We start from the raw sequence: 19,314 nt of genomic DNA, 5'->3' as shown, positions 1-19,314 counted from the left end.
GCTGAAACAGCACAGTAAAAGCTGAAAATTATCACAGTAGAACTATGATTTGTAAAGCTCTTGTGTTTGCTCTCTAGCTATCTGTGCCTATCTCTGTAATATTATAAAAGATGAAATCCAAGATGTTTTTTCCCATAGTATGACAAAATGTATTTGAATTCTTAAGATGTCTTCATTTCGCAGTAATATATGCTGAGTAGTTTGAAGTTGCTTGCTGCAATCTCCAGACCTCTTGCATTTTATAGTATAGAGAATACCAGTTGTATTTAGAGTGTATATTCTGTAGAAAATACCGTTTCAGAGGTATTACAATTACTATTCTAGTGGTATTTTTTTTTCTTTTAGTAAAATGGCATATTACCATTTTAAGACCTGCAAAAATGATGATGAGGAATTGGGAGACTAACTTTTACACCAGTGTTTCTTTAGCGATGAAACACTGTTTTGTTAACTTTTTCATTGAGCTTGTGGGAATCTGTGTTTATTGGTAGTATCCTGAAAACTTTACCACAACTTAATGTTCTTCAAACAATTTAAAAAGAGGATTAATTAGAGGGGTTTTGCCTGTTTGAAAGTCTGTGCTCCAGAAAGTCTGTACCCTGGTATGGTGCTTAAGAGCACAAAGAAAAAGGTGAGAAAAGTGAGGGGGGAAAAAAAATACTGATCAAAATATTTAGTATTCAGCTCCATGTTTTCTATGCAAGTTTTGACCTTTCAATGAAAGTCAAGAAAGATAAGAGAAGTTACATACTCAATTTGTTAGTGCTTCTAGATCATTCGTTTAATCTAAGATGAATATTTGAAATAAACCAAAATACTTATAGTTGTTTCAGACTCAGGATAGTGCTTTGCAGTTGCTTCCTATTGTCAATATGAATATTAGTCATGGTATCTTTTAAATGTCTTAAATTCCACATTGTTTCTACCGCATTTTATGGCTGATACAGCCCCTCAAACTCTGGCCAGTGCTCTGCGTGAAATGATATCATGAAATGTGCCCAATGCATAGAAGATCATTAGCTGCAACAACGTACTACTGGTTGGCCTAAAAGCAGGCACGCGTACTAGTAACTTCTGTGCTTGTTTTTTGCATCTAAATTGATGTTATATATGTTTTTTAAGGTCATGAGTTACTATCTGAGTTACAACAGCGTCGATTCAATGGGTCGGATGGAGGAGTATCCTGGTCTCCAATGGATGATGAATTACTTGCTCAGCCACAGGTGATGAAGCTCCTAGACTCACTCAGAGAGCAATACACACGCTACCAGGAAGTTTGCAGGCAACGTAGCAAGCGCACACAACTAGAGGAAATTCAGCAGAAGGTAATGCAGGTAAGCTGGCTGTTGTTCTTAGAATACTGTGAGTTGGAGGTTTCAGTTCAAATCCTAGACTTGTTTTCCTACAAAACTAACAATCAGAGGTGAGAGCTTCATGCCTCCTTTCACTCCTCAAACTGCAACATGCTAGTTTCACTTGATGCTTTACATTGTGGCTACCACAGGGACTTTGCAAAGGCTGTTCTGATATGTGGAGATTAGAAATGTGCTCTCTTGCTGAAGAACCTTCATGTTGTCCTTTTGCTGTGTACTGTGGCAGCGTACTGCCACATTGGAGGGCAAATGCCTGATCTGTTAGCAGAGGAGTGTTCACAAACCAAGACACATTTGACTGTAATTTTGCTTGAAAGTTGAAAGCCTTCCCCTGCCCATGTCGTTTTAAGTTTCTGTTACTGAAGATAAGCCATTATTTATTTATTTGTCTAATGCTTGCTGATCTAATTAAGTTGAAGTGATCAAACTCTCTGTATTTCAAGGATACCCCAACAGGAATGAATACAAACCTTCCTAATCAATCATGTGCTAAAGGTTATAATGAATTTGTTTGGTCCTTTGGAAACAGGCATGTCGCTAACACTTTCAGCATTTTCTCAGCAGAGTCTGAGCAGAGAAAATCAAGGCAATGGAGTTATCTATTCCTCATGCATTTATTACTTGAAATTAGATTTATAGGTTTTTAAGACCTGCATAATCTGAATATGCAGAAAATTGCATGGATACTGCTTTTAACCTTTCAACATTGACATTCCTAATGCATGAGGAGTGCAAGTCAAGTACTTGCCCTTCAGTGTTCCAGGTATTGGTGAAGATAAAAACTAATCAATCTTGTTATTTCTAGCAGTGAAAATACAAATCTACTGAGGAAATAGTTTTCATTTATGTAGTAAAAAAGGAAATGTCATCTTTTGATATGTTGAGTTTTAAATGATAAAAATATGAGATGAAAATAGTACTATATAAAACATATTGGAATGGCCATGGGTATAATCAGGTGAGATTTTTCCCCCCCTCTTAAAGTTCCAGTAGTTGAACAAGATGTGGTGATTGAAATGAAATGTATAATGTACTTTGTCAAACTGACACTGTAAATGCCTTTAAATAGACTTATTTATTGGGATGTCAGCCTCATTTTGCAATATTTATAATAGAAATAGTTATTTATTTGTTCTGTCTGTGCTATGGGTGCTACCTAGTTAGTGAACTGAGTCTCAGTACACCCAAAGGATGTTTTGCTGTTTTACCAAACTAATCATTTTTATAAAGTGCATTTAAAAGCTCTCTAAATACCATATGAATATATGGGCAAAGCTTACTAAATCTAGAAATTGAATTACTAAATCTAGTTTCATTTTGGTTTATGGGAGAAAATTAGGCTAGCAGGGAAAAGTAAGAAGTTGATGGACTGTGAGAAACCAACAGAGTGCAAAGTGCCATGGAATTTATTTTGCCAAAATAAGCAGAAGTTGCAGTATAACGTGCTTGCAGTATTTTCAGTTGGAATGCATGTATACATAGAAAGTGGTTTTTTTTCCCCTTGTGTTGCTGATAGCTGCTTGGTTTTTTTAGTGTCTTTATATCCTGTTCGCTTGCATGACAATTACATTCTGATTTCCATTCTTTGTATAGCTTCTTAAACTGCTAACCACTCCTGGCTTGCTTTTGTGTTCCTGTTTCCTTTGCTGCTTCTGCTTACTGTAAACTGCTTGGTTCTTACTCCTGTCTCGAAGCTCTCTCTGCCTTTATGCCTTCAATATCCTACTGTCTCTTTTTAACTACCACTTTCACCTCTATTCCATAGGTTTGCTTCCCTTTACACTGCAGGATGAAAGACAAGGAAAGGCGGCAATGATTTTCAGACATTTTCTGATGAGCAGATCTACTAAACAGACTGCTGATGAACAAGTCTATTATGACAAATTCTAGCTTTGTCCCGCCTTAGGCAGAGGTGTTAATTACTTTTTTTAATCTTAATTCACAAAAATGTGTGTCAGGTCTTGCAGTAGTCTAGTCATTAACCATTTAAAAATATATGTAATGAAAATATCGCATTTTTCTGCAGATCCAGTGAATCCACTCTTCAGTCCAAGTGTCTGTCACACAAGAATGACAATGTGCTAAGCTAAACATTTTCAGAGGCAGTGCAATAGCTGATGGAAATTTGTAACGGGGACATGCTCTTGGTCAGAGAGGGCACTGCTAAGCAGTAGTTTTGCCACTGTTTTAGACTTGCATGAGAACATTTTTTTCCATAGGTGAGTTTTCCAGGCCACACTGAAGTCACAGGGCAACATCTGGGTGCCTAACTTCTAGGTTCGTTCCATATTTAACCAGCAACAGTTGTGCAGAGGTGCTGAACACAACAGGAAGTTTCTCTTTAAGCAAACAGAACCTAGAACTGCAGAGTCTTAATTTGCCCTAGAAACAATTAAATGAGAAAGACTCGGAATACTTTTGGAACAAAGAATATATGATCTGAAACACAGCTTCTTGGAAGGGGCGCGAAAAGGGCTGATAGGGAAGACATGATGACTGAAAAGTGGAGTGAATTGAGTAACCTTCTGTAATGGCAATGGTCATACTTGATTACAGTTGCAGTGCAGTCCAGCAGCACTAAGAAAATGGTCTGACTAGTTCCTTTTTTGTTTGTCTTTGTGGCTATAGTGTTACCTTGTGTATTGTATTACATTTCCTGAAAAAATGTGTGTAGCTGTTCTGTTGTCTTCATGTAAACAAAAGTCTTACTAAAGAGAGGAAGCTGGCTTCCTATACACTTGCATTAAGGTTCAGAATGTGGGGGAATTCATGCATTTCCTTTCTTCAGGACGCTATTAGTAAGTGACTTTTGCACTAGGTTTTGTCACAGCTGTCCCTTGTTTTCTAGATACTTAAAAATGTGTGATAAAATTTTGCCATACATACACACATTTGAATTACCAGTTTATAAGGAGACCAAAACTTGAGATACTCTGCTTTGCTTTGACTAATATTAAAGTAAAATGAAATAGTTTAATATTAATAACAATGATAATTTTTAAAAAGTCCAGTAGTGTAGTCCAAAAATGTATTGCCATAACTTTGCAAAGATATCTGCAAAGGCAGATCCCGTGAGATGTGGCCCTTAAGAGACAGAAATACGTAGACTACTAAGGTGTTGTGTAAATTTAATTTTGGACTAAGTACGTATTCTGTACTTGAGTGTTAATTTCTTGAACAAAGTAAGGAGACAGCTCTCATGTGTGAGGTTGAATACAGCTGCGCATTTGGAAAAAATCTTGTTTAAACACAAGAGGACCGTTACCGAGAAAATTGTGGTTTAAGCTCTTTTATTGACTGAGATATGGAATACAAGTATGTATGTGACCAGTCTTTGCTAGCAGCCACCTGCTTTCACGGAGCTGACAGACTATGGTTAATGAAAAGTAGCTTCTACTTAAAGCTTTTGAAGATGTGAATGGATTCAACAAGACTTCTACACATCCTAAAAAGACTTTTCAAATTAAGTATATGTTCATGGGAAAAAATAAATGTTCCTTATGTTACAAAAATACTTCTCATACCAATTTTCGTGTAATTGATTTGCTACTTTATTTTTGTCATCTTTATCTTATTGACAGGTAGTCAATTGGCTTGAAGGACCTGGATCGGAACAGCTAAGAACCCAGTGGGGAATAGGTGATTCGATTAGAGCTTCACAAGCTTTGCAGCAGAAACACGAAGAGATTGAGAGTCAGCACAGTGTGAGATTTCCCATACCCTTTTCATGTAGCAAGATAATTCTAAGTACATTATGAGCAATGTGTTTGGATTATGAGTATCCAGGAATTTTGCATAATGCATGATTCTGTGGGTTACAGAGGAAAGTACCTGAGCAGTTTTAAGAACTCAGTATGGTCATTATATGTACTTGTTGTTTATTTTGTTTTGCAGTATAGAAAAATACTGATTTCTATCTATGTTTCTTCTTGGTTTTATTACATCACAGCAGTTCCTAAATATTCATGTTGAGTTGGAGGAGTGAATTTTCTTTTTCCTCTCTGCCAAAATGGCTGAGAAGTCCTGTACTACTTAGGTGAATAAGTTAATATTTTTGCCTTTATTAAACTACATTCACCAGTATCTGAAACTAGCTTAACGCTTTGATCAAGGTTTAAAATACAGTTTGTTACTAATGATATCTTGAAGAGACTGTTTTATAACTGTACTGCCTTGATTCCTTTCCTTCTAAGTTTGAAGAATTCCTAAGGTTTAGTAGAATTGTCTTTCCATCAGATAACTAACTATAATTATGTGGATGAATGAAGGAAATGAATACTTTGTCCCCAAAGGGAGTGGTGCTCACAGTATTTTTTAGTCTCTTCTGACTTGCCTTGATGTAGGTGTTGACAATTCTTTCCACATTTCTTAATGTCACTTTACAGTCATGACAAAAATAGTCACTGGATTATAATTTTTCTGATGTAATTAAAAAAAAAAAACCAACAAAAAAAAACAAAACCAAGCCGAATCTTTACACAGAAACACTGTGCGTGAGACTTCACGGGTTCTGTAGGCTGCATTTCTGCTGCGTATAGTTTCTTTGCTCAGATGCACAAGTGTGTGTTTAGATGTCTGTTCGGTCAAGTGAATCCCATTTCCTCTGTCGTCTTGTTGCTTTAAGCTCCTCAACAAATATTCTTCTCTGAAAACCAGTATCTTCTGATGTAAAACATCTTACAGTTAAAATCCTAATTCGGGGAAAAAAAAATCCCCTGCCTGCTTCATGGACAAAAGCAATTTTTAATATCTTTCAGTCATATTAGCACTTGAAAATGGAGACAAAACAAGACTGAGTATACTTTGTTCTCACTTGGATATCTGTAACAGCTATGCTTTAGCTGGGGCTAAATCCAGTCCTTGAAATCATTGAAATCCCACTGAAGTTTGCAGGCTGGCGTACAGTTTGCACATCACTAAAGCACTGGCAAGATGGAATGATGCTTAGGTGCTGGCACAAGTTTGTACAAACAACAGTCTGAAAAATCGCTTTTATACCTAAAGATGTAAGTGGAAGACCACTGGCCTACTTTAAATTTAGATGCCTGCTTATAAATTAAGACCATTTTTTTGACCACAGCCTTTTTCTTTGATTTTTAAGCGTCTCCTAATAGCTGAGTCTACTCTTCCTCTTTCATTATTTTCCTATTTTTTCTCTCCTAATAATGGAATTGACAGTTTGTGTGCTTGCTTTCTTTCATTATCTGCTATTTATTGTTGATTATCTTCTTTTTTTGAAGATACTTGGCAAAATATTTGATTTGTTTTAAAGATAGACTTTTTCAGTTTGATTTAATCTGAAGTGAAAAAAATGTTCTTAGGGTGTTTCTTTGTTATGGTGTGTTTCTTTGGTTTTGGGTTTTTTCTTTGTTTTTGGAGGTTTTCATTTTCTGACTGTTTTATTCATGAGCAATATATAAGAACTGTTACTTTGGAGCAAAAGTTGGTCTTTTTTCCTCTGTTTTTTTAGCTGTGCCATACAGATGTACCTTACTTGCCCTTATGGAAAGGATCAGAAACACACTTGTTATATCTGGTTTGCTAGTCTCATAATTTCACTGATAGCTTGCCCAAAATAAATTACTGCAACAGTTTTACTTACTTCAGTGCTAAAAATAAAAACTAAAATTTATCAATCTAGGTTCTTTGTTTTACTACTTATATATAGTTGACTTGTCACACTCAAGCTAGATTTAGATGTTCAGCGTTTAAAGGTAATAACAAGAGATATGTTGAGTAAACTGAGTTTATTGAATCAATATCTATAGTACATGTGTGACAATTAAATTTTTCCATATTATGTCATCTTAGTTGCCCCTTTTGGGGTAGATGAGAGATTTATTCTGATCGCCAAATTAACTTTTTCATTACTGTTTTCACCCTCCTTTTCATACTCGTGTTTCTTCCTGTGAGCAGACAGCAGAGGTGGCTTTGGGTAAAAAAAAAAAAATTTCACAATATGGGTAGTTATACACTATAACTTGCGTGGTTTGTAAATAAACGATGCAAAAGCTGAAGGTATAATTTTTAAAAATTGCAAACATCGCAGTAGGACTGTGACAAGAATACTGATTAGATCAGATATTTTAGGCCAATAGGTGGTGCTATTCCATAGGATTAGAAATGTGTAGGGCATTTGAAGGTCGCTTTGCTGTCGGACAAAGTAAAGCTGTTGAGCAAATGTTTTTTTGCTTTACAGACATCTCAATCAGGGAAAATATGAATGTGATCGTGATGTATCAAGTAATTTTTAAGCCTCACAGAACTGTTAAATATTTGAACTATTTTCTTCTGCAAATATACTGCTGTGACAACCTAACTCCTGTGTATATATGCAGTAATCAAAGCATTTGAAAAACAAATCTATGTATTTTGAATTGAGTAGTATAAAGCTTTCCTTAAATAAAAAACAAGGATCATTTTGAGGTTTCTGTGCATGGGTACTCTGTTTTATTCAGAAGATAGAGGTTGCTTCCACTTTGTCAACAGTAGTATTTTCTTCTAAATGTTTAAGAAAACCATATTGTAACTGGTTTCATTATGTCACTGAAAGTAACACCTAGATAGTCTTACGAGCAGCTTCTTCTAATAGCTTATCTCTTAGCAAAAGTTCTTTTGTTTCAGAGCAGTATAGACATGTGTGCGTTACAAATCTGTTTAAAAATGATGGAATTCCTCTGTTGCTTCAGTAAAATAGTTTCACTGGGAGTTTGTGCTGCAACCTGGTAGTCATACCTTGTAACCTTCCCATCTTTCTGCATATTTTTTTTTATACTGCAGTACATGTGTTAAAACATACTAAGCACTTTTTGAGTTGATTTTAAATTAGAAATGTTTTGTTCCTTCTGTGTGAGATTTTGTAATTATAGTGTAAGCTGTAATAAGTTCCATTTTTAAATCTGATTATCTCTTAGTCTGCAGTTAGATGTATGCTATTTTAAGAGAAATATAGTTATGTTTAGTATTAATGTTTAATTTTCTTGTGTTTGTAGGAGTGGTTTGCTGTTTATGTTGAGCTTAATCAGCAGATAGCAGCTCTTCTAAATGCAGGAGATGAGGAGGACCTTGTGGAATTGAAAGCATTGCAGCAACAGCTGAGTGACGTGTGTTACCGGCAGGCCAGTCAGCTGGAATTCAGGCAGAATCTATTACAAGCAGCGCTTGAATTCCATAGTGTTGCCCAGGACGTACGTTTTTCTTTTTAACTATATTCAAGGCTCACCTGTCAATATATTCTTGCCTTAGTATTGAAAATGTATGTTGGAAAAAAATGGAGGTGGAAAATGTCATAAGTCTTAATTTATAATTGAAAGACTGAGAAGATGGATTTCCCCTGTTGTAGGAGAGACGTACTTTGTAATGTCTTACGTTTTAATAGCACTTGAAATAAAAACATTTCCCCCCTTTCTTATAATAAATGCATATGCATTAATTGAACCACAGTTTGGTGTACTTTTCATAGTTTCTTTTTTAAATAGGCATTTATTACTTGTCTAAAAAAAAAAATCTTGGCTTCCTTCCCCCATCTAGGGATACATGCTTTTGAAATTTTATAGGCAGATTGGTTGTTTATCTTTCATCTTGACTTTCCTTTCCTATAAATGCAAAGAGAAACTTCTAAAATGACAGATTTCCGAAAATTTAGAAGAACATTGCAGACCCAACCATCTGATCAGAAGCACAAACTTCTTTTAACATGTCAACATTTATGTTGTTTTTCATTTTAGTTGTCTCAGCAATTGGATGGCTTACTAGGAATGTTGTGCGTAGATGTAGCACCAGCAGATGGAGCATCAATTCAACAAACTTTAAAACTACTGGAAGAAAAATTGAAAAGTGTTGGTAAGCAAAATATTTCTGCATTTCATATACACAATTTCTAATGAATCCATTACAGGAAGAAAAAACAAAAGTAATCCCACCACCCCCTCTAAAGAAAGACAGCGGAAAAATAATATCTATCTGTTCTAATTCCTAGCTAAATAAAGCTCCACCAGACTACCTTTGACTTGTTTATGCTATCTACTGCATGGTGGTAGTATCTGTGAAAAGAATCTGGAAATCTTTTTCTCTTAAATGTTTTACATGTAATACATTTGTTATATACCATTACCATGCATTTAATCTGTAAAAAAAAAAAAAAAAAAAAAAAAAAAATGTTTTAAAAAAAATCCTTATAAAAAAAAAAAAAAAAAAAAAAAAAAAAAAAAAAAAAAAAAAAAAAAAAAAAAAAAACTTGTTTCAATAATCATCCTTAATATGTTGGGGAGTGAAATGCTTAGATGATCTTTTCGTCTCCAGAACTGACCCCTTGATGGTAAAAATTGTTACTCAGTTTTAGAATGCTCATACTGCATATTTCCCAGTAGCTTTGAATGTATATGTCAAGTGGCACATTTAAGGTTGTTACGCTGCTAAGCACGTAAATACTTCAGTTGGAAGGGACCCATGATGGTCATCTAGTCCAATATGTTGTTGGAGAAAGAACTTTGAAGCAAAATCAGACGTGGTAGAAGTAGTTATGATTGAAATATAACAGTTGGAATGAACTATATATTCCTTTAAAAAAACCAAGTAGTAGAGCTGCTAAGTAATAGATGTAGCAGAAGATTCTAAGAGTTGGCATATTTCAGTACAGAAAAATATATCAGCCATATCAGGTGTATTATAAAACAGTAACTCCTGACAGCCATGAAAGAACATTCACTACTAAGCAGTTGCAGCCTAAGAGATATTTCACATGTTGTGCAGCTGTATGGATGAAAGACATTTATTAGCTGTTTATATGCTGAAAAGTTAATACTCACTGTCAGCTTTTATTCCTTTTTTTATCTACCAGATCATAAAATAGCAGAGCCTTAGCTCTTTGTTAAAATGCATACTCAAAAGTTGGAAAGGGCAGAGAAGGACAGATAGTAATGTCCTTTTCACTTTCCAGACTTCCATCTCTGATTCCATTGCATTTGATATCCCTCCTTTGCAGAAAAAATTACAAATGTGTAAGAGTGAACATTGACTTTTTTCCTTTTGTTTTAAGATGTAGGCTTGCAAGGCTTGCGTGAGAAAGGTCAAAGTCTTCTTGATCAGATATCTAACCAGGCAGCCTGGGCCTATGGAAAAGATGTGACCATTGAAAACAAAGAAAATGTAGACCATATCCAAGGAGTGATGGAAGATATGCAGCTTAGAAAACAAAGGTAATAACAACAGTTCTAATCATTAAGATTTTTGTGTGCTGTTAGGTCTTTTACATATATAATATTTTTACATATAAAAATAGACTATTTTGCTTTTTCTTCAGTTAAGGTATTAGTACCACTGTAACTTTCACAACCTCTATGCTTTGAGCATGGCATCTCCACTCCTGAAAACTGGAAGAAAGATGAAATGGTGCTGAGGGGAACGGTGCAAAAATGGAGGCACAGAGTTCAGTTTTCAAAATGTGCTGGTTTTTGAGTTTTAGAAAAAGACAGAATGGGGACTGAAGTTGCAGCAGGGAAAAATGCTGAGGAGAGTCTATAGGACTGTCTTTTCTACTCAGTGATTATTACTGGTGAACTGCTGAGGCAATAAAGAATTCTCCATAGAAATTGCCTGAACTTTGAGGGCAAGGGCTAAACAGTGCCTCTAGGGAACAAGGTCTAATGAGCATGAAGTTGCTCATTTTAGAAATTATTTCTACTACTCAAATTGTTTTCTTAAGGAACTTGGTGTTAGAAACCGTGTGTTTTGGTAACAATGAGAAAAGTTACTGTTTTCAGTATGAATCCTATTGAACAGCACTTGTGTTTAGAGGACTAACTGCAAAGAGCTGTAGAAGACCACGTGTCGCTGTGTGATAAAATGGCAATTGCAATTCAGTATTGAGAGAAGAAATGCACATGGGAGAAGGAAAAACATTACATTCATAGTAATGGACTCTGAACCAGCTGTTAACTCAGATAAACGTTGGAAAACTTTTACAAAAATTGTCTTAATGTTCAGTCATTGTCCTGGTTTGAGCTAAAACTTCTACTGAGAAGTAGAACACTAAGGATTATTAGGAAAGGAATAGAAAACTGAAAGGAAAATGTCATTGTGTCACTGTCATCTGTAGTCCGTTTCTGTTTAAGTGTTATACAATTCTGGTCCCTATTCTCAGAGGGATATAGAATTGTGAGAAGTCAATTAGAAAATCAAGAAGTCAAGAAAATGTTCAGACAAAGGTATGAAACGTCTTCCAGATGATGAGTGATTAAGTAAGAGACAAAAAAGTGCAAGGACTACTATTTCTCAGTAGCATTTATTAATAATAATTTTTGCAACTTTTTTCTTCAATTTCTATTTAATATTTCTCATTATTTATATACACATACAGTATAATGTTTATTTCTAGGGACGTTTTGCTGCTTCAGTTATGCTTTTGGAACCCATAAATTATTTTCTTACACTACTAGTGCATCACAGCACTACGGGACATGTAACAAAACACAGCATGCTGACAAACTGTTCTTCAGAAGTGCTTATGTTTGCAACCAGTTTGAAAAAACAGATCTGTGCGTACTGTCTTTTGCATTCACTTACAGCGGTAACTGTTCTTGATGTAATTCCCTTTGCACTGGATGGGAGTCTGGATCTTGTCTGCTTAGTAGGCTCTGAAATTGAAGTGGAAAGGTCATTGTGTGAAAGCCTAGCTCTCGCTGTGAAAAGAAATGAACTGTCAATACTTTCTTTTTTAATTGTAGAGAAAGAACTGCAATATGTGCTTAATTCTGAACAAAAGAGTTAGGATTAGTTTTTGAGTTAGATTTTGAAATGATTCCTGAACAAGTTATAGCAAAACGCATCATCATATCAATGTTCAATTATTACAACCACTAGTTAGCCAGAAAGAAAAAGGGAAAGATGTATTAACAACTTCTAAACAGTCCTCATTTTATTCAGCAAGAAGACTCTGCCACCACCTCACAAGGCAATTCTGAATTATGCCATGTTTTAGCCAGCTTTCAATCATACTTCAGTAGGATAAAGTCTGTCTAAGCAACATAACCCTCTGTGTGACCAATATTACCAGTGCAGCAAGGTAAGGAGCCTGCAATGCTGCTGGAAGGTCTTGTAGCTACTTCTGGTGTTACTATCTATAGTTTATCAGTATTAGGACTCTTGAGGATCATGATTTCGGTAGGTTTTAGTGCTTGGTTTTATGCCATATTTGTTACATTTGAGACATGATACATTTTGGCTAAGCTAAGCAGCACAAAAACCCTTTATCACCTTTTCACAAACACTTGCATCGTAGTGTTGCCCACTGAAAACATCGTTGTCAAACTCAGTGTGTTGTATCTGCCACACGTGTGTTGGTGAGTCTTTCTCCACTTCTTTTTAAGGTGTGAGGATATGGTGGATGTGCGGCGACTGAAGATGCTTCAGATGGTACAGTTATTTAAATGCGAAGAAGATGCTGCTCAGGTATGGAAATGCTTACATAATTTCATCATTCTGGTCTTTGTAGCCCACTGATTAAATTTATGGGGGTTGATAGTCATTCAGTATTTTTGTCGCTTTCAAATGTAGTTTTATTTAGTGAGTTTGTACAGCAAAAAGAAAGGATATAGCAATGACTGAAAATAGTGTGTTTGATTGCGTAAATGATCTACCAGTTTGTGATACCTCTTAACTTTTTTCCATATTTCAAAGTATATGCTAGTACTGATGTTACTTCACCCTTCTGAATTAGTTTATTTTTTAATTCACTAGTTATTATTCTTTTAACTTCTGTTTTTAAGGCAGTAGAATGGTTGAGTGAACTGTTGGATGCTCTGCTGAAGACACACGTCCGATTGGGAGATGATGTTCAAGAAACAAAAGTTCTGCTTGAAAAACATCGAAAATTTGTTGATGTTGCACAGGTGAAATGAATTGTTAAAAGTTGGGGTTTTTTTTTTATTAGCAATATGAGTTTTGTACAGTTTCAGAAGATCCCGTGAATGGAATTGGTAGCTCTGGACAGTCATGGAACAGCTGTTACTAGTCTTAATGGTTTGCCGCTGTGCTTGAATGAAGAAATCATGATTGCTGGAATTGGTGATGAGCCTAACAAGGTTTTCAAGTTCCAGCAATGCTGCAATTTACTGCCTTAGTTTATCTGCTTCTCACAGGCAATGCAAACCACAAAACAAAGTCCATGTTGCCTTTCTTAAATGGCATATATATTGAACAGACTTTATAATGACTTTTGAAGGACTGCAACAAAATACTGACATGGATGAGCCACTTAGCATCCATTTATTTTGTGCTGTACTTCATGAAACAGATCCTGTCTTTCTGTTGGTTTTCCACATAGAATTGACTGTTGGTGTGTAATAGTCCTGCTCATAGGAGGTGGCACTGCACAAGCTTGGCACTAGCAGAGTTAGTGGTTCAATAGAACTGACAACTTTAGCTGGCTGCTACAGTCAGTAATTAATGAATCCTGCTGTACAAGAGCTTACTGAAATTCACGGAAGCCTTAGGCCAAGTTTGTACACCTATTTGCAAATCTTGAATATGCAAGCAGATGCCTGGAACGTGAAAGAATTTCACCTAAGAATAGAAAGTGTGCAAGTTGACCTTTTTTCTGGTGCTTTTCCAAATGTATACTGCTTTTAGGAATGTCTAATTCAGACCTTCCAATTAATGGCTGTGATGTTTTTGAATTGCATGTGGTGGTGGTTTTCTTTAGTTGAGTTAGCAAGCTGCCCTTCTGTCATTGTCATTTCTGTTACAATGCACCTGAATGGTGGGTGGCCACAAACAAGGTGACAGTGAACTCAGCGAGAAGTCATCTTGACAGTAGATATCAGGTATTCCGTGTAAAATCCAAGTGGTTATTCAAAATTTTCAGGAAGCTGTCTTCTTTTGCCAGTGTGAATTCTAGACAACAGTGGGTTTTTTAATGTTTTTTAAGCAGCAAAAGCACTGTTTGGTCATTACAATTTCATTCATACTTCAGCAGCATTTTCTAGTAGACCACATTAGTTCAATATGCTTTGTGACCTAAACTGAGGAGCTTTCATAATCTTGTCTGCTGTTGTTTTAAGATGTTAATTAGCTACTAAGTTAAGTGCAGAGTTTTTACGTGTACTTTCTTTTCCGTCCTCCTCCAACTTTTAGAGTACTTACGATTATGGGAGACAGTTACTGCAGGCAACTGTTGTGCTGTGCCAGTCCCTGCGATGCACTTCAAGGTCTTCAGGGGACACGCTTCCAAGACTGAATAGAGTGTGGAAACAGTTTACAATAACCTCTGAAGAAAGAGTACACCGGCTGGAAACAGCTGTTGCGTTTCATTCAAGTGCTGAAAAGGTGAGTAGAGTGCCTAGCTGAATGGTGCTAGAAGCCACAGAGGGGGTTGAGCAATAACAACGTTATGAGAAATAGTAGGTGTTCAGTAACAGCTTGCCAAAGTGGGGAAATGTTGAGAGTTTTCAAATGCCTGTTTTTGAGACAATGTCCATGAAGGGCAGAGCCTTTTTGTCTAGGAACCTTTCTTTCTGTGAAGCGATACATTTTAGTAAAGCATTTTAAAGTATGTATCTGTAATATTGGCAATAAAGTTACATATAACTGCAAAAAAAAGTCAACTTCACACATGGTAAAAGAACATAAATTCATTCTGTCACTGAAGGAGAGCATGGATGCAAAGTGAATTCATAAGATCCTTGCTTTTATTAATTCCTTGTTTGTATTAATGAAACTTCTAATTAGTAAGCACTGGGAGTTGCTGGAGGTTCACAAAAGCAGAAGTGTATCCTCTCTGCTGCTACATAGATGGCTGAAAATTTTACCTGATACCAAATTAGAATTCAGAGGTTCATAAACTCCTAGGGGAGTTGGTTGTCTCAGTCTGTATTATGAGCATTCTTTCATTGTTTCAGTAGTTAATTGCTATGTTTTTAGGCAGTGATAAGTTTAAAAAACATAAATGGAATCCTAGCATTATTGTGACATATTAATGAGTCTGTGAGGAAAATATGCTGTTAATATCTAAGCTGGTTTGGGAAAAAAAGTAAGTAGTGGCGAAGGGAGAAGTGGAAGAAAGTAGAGAACTAAGTACTAGCATTGGATCCTAATCCTGTTAGAAACGCTGGTGTTTAGACTCTTGTAATCCCACATATTCTGTGCCAGTTTTGAAAGAGCTTATAAGGGGGCCTTTCATTATCTATGTTTTTTCCATTTTATGTTACTATCTTGTATATTTAATGATACAGGTTACTATTTTTATGCATTTTCTATTTGTTACTGTAATTTTGTCTAGCAAAACTATTTTTCTTTTTTTTCCTCTAAGTAGTCATGTAAAATGTTCTAATACAGAACAGTGGTAACCCTGAACTCTCTTATTAACGTAGCTTAATTGATATTTTCATTTCTTGAATTATATGAATATTTCAGTTGATCTCGTAAATGTGCCAGTGAAGATGCTGAAACAGCATTCGCTCTGCCAGGTAACGGCACTTAAACTACGTGCTATTCCTTTTTTATTATATATTTCCATATTTTTTAACAGATTTTGCAAGAATGTCCAGAGCAACCCGAAGTTTTTAATGAAATGGAGCGATTTGATGAAATTGAATCAGTTGGAAAATCGCTGTTGGACAGACTAACAGTGCCTGTAGTTTATCCTGATGGGTATGCAGAATTTTTTTCTAGTGGCTTCTGAATATGCTTTTGCTAAAGTTTGATAATAGTCTCGTTTGGAGAAGAATCCTGAATGCTTATTGCTGAAATTAAAAGGGCAGCACACTAATAGCCATTAAAAATTCTCTCCCATCTTTTCACAGAAAGCAGGCAGGTCCAATGTCAAGTTTTCCAAAGACAATGTGCCCGCTTTTGCAAAGTAGTGACTTTTTCACACTCAGTTATTATTAGATATATGCAGTCTTTACACCAACAAAGTATGTAGAAATAACAGAATAATGACCAGTCGCAATCTCTTCTCCCTGAAAAAGATATGAGATTGGAAGCATGGTATTTTAATTAATTTATTCTCAATTCTAGGTATCTGAAGCTTTAAGGCAGTACATTGAAGATAAATTTACATATGATTTATTCAGCAAATAGAACAGTACTTCCCTCATGAGCTATTCATACTGCTTGAAAATTGAACTACAAAAACAAGTTGAATTTGGAATCTCAGCCGTAATAAAACTTAGCTCTCTGTATTCAGTAAAATACAGTTGTCAATCATGATGCTGAGCTTATAGTTCATAGTTAATTTCTTCTACCTGAGTATAACCAAGCCTTGGAACTAGTCTGTGGGTGTGTAGGATCCCATACCATGAGTGAGATCTGAAATAACTATTTTAAATTAGAGGCTGAAATCTTATGAGATGGTATCAAGCAACTGCATTATGAGTTAACCGAAGTCAATCTGAAAAATAAAGTTACAGGAGGTTGGTCATGAAAATTAACTTCCTGTCATCATATTTCCTAAACATTGTGTTCCCTATGCAGTATTGTTTCCATTAATAAGAGTGCTACCCATGAAGATAGACCCAGGCTTGAACTAGCAGTGATTTTTACTGCCCTTTCAGTAGTGTATTTGAGAGTAGTGGAAGATCTTATAGTTGTGATGAGAGGAAAAAAAAAAAAAAAACAAAACCAAAACCCAACAAAAAAAAGTGTGTATGTTTCAAGAGTTTTGGTATAACTTCTGTGTAGCAGATTTTAGTGATCTGGTAAAAGTAGCATCTATTCTTAGAATGGATATAATTTGCAGACAGATTATTAAAGTAAAACCAAACATTAGAACTTGGGAAAGCTCCCCATGAAAGATGATGCTGGCCACACTTCAAGGTTTGAATCCTAACACAATGCTTCTGTAGTGATAGGTGTATATACACTTGTATTTTAGGCTGACCGACTCAATCCTGAACATTTTTTCTGATCCCTCTGGCATTTCAGCAGTTCTGCATGTCCCCCTTCTCAAAAGTGGCATCTTAGTTGTCCTAAGTCCCAGTATCCCTTGCTTGTAGTCCCTAGGCATCCTATTTTTGAACCATTTAAAAAACAATTTGCAAAGGGTTCACAAATTAATAGAAATAGTTTAATAAACATAGGAACACACAAAATGTCAAAGTGCTTGGAGGCATCATCATCAGCCTTTTCACCACTTCAGACTTTTTGTCACTATCTTCTGGGAAGTCCAGGTCACTGCTCCCTGTCCTGCTCACAGCTTCTAATCTGCATCAGGAAAAACATCTGCCCAAACTGTGATCCCATGTGCAGCTTTGCAGACTGTTGTCTTTGGGCAAACTAGTCTAATCCTGCTTGAAATCATGTTTCTGTGCACTTACACCTGTTTCCCTGCTTTGGCCAGTCTTCAACCTTTGTGGTTTGTAATTTGATTTTGATACCTGCTCTGCTACTGAAACGTGTTCTGTTCAAATTGTCCTTTTGTTGACAGCTTGGTTAGTCGTTTCCCTAACATTTCAACTGTTCTTTTGTTGTATTTGAATGGGATAAATTAACTTATGCAGCCTTGCATTCTCATCAGTGTGAAAGATAGGTTGACAGCATGTGGCTGACTTCACATGCAGAGTTCTTCAATAATGCAGTAATTGTATAGACAGATTTCCTTGATTGTCATAGTACTTAAAATTGCCAGACTGACTTGGGATGTAGCCAGAGAAGGGAGGTAAAAAATAATGTTGGGAAGCATCTAGTCGCACTTCTAGAACAGCACCCTGCAGTTCAGTAGTACTTGTAATAATTTCATGTCAAGTCTCATCACTAAGTCTCCAAAGCCTTTTAAAGGTGGCTTTTAAATTTCAAGAGCAGAAAGAGCCTCTTTTTCTTACCTGCTTTTTTTTTTTCTTTTAGGTCTGAGCAGTACTTTGGGAGCCCAGGTGATATGGCTTCTGCAGCAGAACACATTAGAGAAAAGATGAAGCTAGTTAGCCTGAAAAAGCAGCAGCTGAGACAACCAGAAGCTACTACCCCAGAGAGCTAATACTGACCCCTGTTTATGAATTCATAATAGGACTTCAGTTTATAATCCAGCATGTTATTTGAATATTACAGAATTTGGCATAATATATTAAAATACATTTCACAACTGTTATAAGTCTCATCTTTTTTCAAAGTAAATGTTCTCAGCATCTTAACACTGTACATCTATCAAGCCATAATTATTTAACATGCTATGAAACCATAGACTCCAAGTATCTTATGAAAAAGAACTGTAAACTTTGCACTGAAATTTGCTGTAAAGCTTTACCTGACCTGTCAGCTGCTTCTTAGTTAAACAGCTGATGCAAGCTTTGAATGGTGCTTATGAAAGTGTTAGAAGTTCCATATTATGAAATTGTAGTTCTTTGTTTCTCCCTATGCCCAGGTGATGTAGTAATTTTAGACTGTAGGTGAAGTTCCTGCAGTGTAGACAGTGGTGACCCTATAATTTTAATTTGAAATGCTTTTTTAAAAAAAGATCATTTTTATTGTGCCAGTATGCAACCTGCTCATCAAATCTTTGATATATCAAATTCATTAAACAGATGTTTTCCTATTTGTATTGATAATGTATTAAAAGCTGTTTGTGCTTAATAAAGATCATCTTTTTACAATCTAATATAAATTTGTTCTGGTCTGTATTCTTAACTAAAATTTGTGATAAATGGTAGCAAAAATCATCACTTCCCCAGTATATTTACAGAGTTTGTGTAATTTTTATTTATTAAATACTCTTTGACACATTGTAGCTATAAGGGGAACCGTTCTTGAGCTATTATTAATAGGAGCAAGAGACTTTTATTTTTTCTTACTTCGATAGTACTTATGTAAGAGTAAGATGGTATGTGCATAAGTCAGTGTTTTATTAATATTTTTGTTCCCATGTCTTGTGCTTTATTTCTAAGTTTTATTTTCCTTTGAATGGAGAATCTTGAATAACATGAATATTGCTGGTTGAGGTTAAAGATTTTCA

The 19,314-nt window shown here is 35.6% G+C and overlaps 1 protein-coding gene across 1 annotated transcript in view; it reads left to right on the top strand.

Moving 5' to 3' along the window:
• The window catches only part of SESTD1 (SEC14 and spectrin domains 1), a gene marked incomplete at its 5' end in the record, with an annotated part of 36,124 nt that extends 17,164 nt beyond the window's left edge, over window positions 1-18,960 (top strand). Inside the window, 10 exons of the mRNA XM_010131768.1 lie at window positions 1,123-1,334; window positions 4,955-5,077; window positions 8,366-8,560; window positions 9,101-9,215; window positions 10,411-10,570; window positions 12,740-12,821; window positions 13,139-13,261; window positions 14,505-14,696; window positions 15,898-16,019; window positions 18,213-18,960. Coding sequence (XP_010130070.1) covers window positions 1,123-1,334; window positions 4,955-5,077; window positions 8,366-8,560; window positions 9,101-9,215; window positions 10,411-10,570; window positions 12,740-12,821; window positions 13,139-13,261; window positions 14,505-14,696; window positions 15,898-16,019; window positions 18,213-18,342 — 1,454 coding nt within the window. The remainder of the gene's footprint in view (window positions 1-1,122; window positions 1,335-4,954; window positions 5,078-8,365; window positions 8,561-9,100; window positions 9,216-10,410; window positions 10,571-12,739; window positions 12,822-13,138; window positions 13,262-14,504; window positions 14,697-15,897; window positions 16,020-18,212) is intronic.
• Between the last annotated feature and the right edge of the window lie 354 nt (window positions 18,961-19,314).

Source organism: Buceros rhinoceros, unplaced genomic scaffold (assembly GCF_000710305.1).
Source record: "Buceros rhinoceros silvestris isolate BGI_N320 unplaced genomic scaffold, ASM71030v1 scaffold24972, whole genome shotgun sequence".
Taxonomy (NCBI): domain Eukaryota; kingdom Metazoa; phylum Chordata; class Aves; order Bucerotiformes; family Bucerotidae; genus Buceros; species Buceros rhinoceros.
The sequence above is the reverse complement of the archived record's forward strand: the minus strand, read 5'-3'. Positions and strand labels throughout refer to the sequence as shown.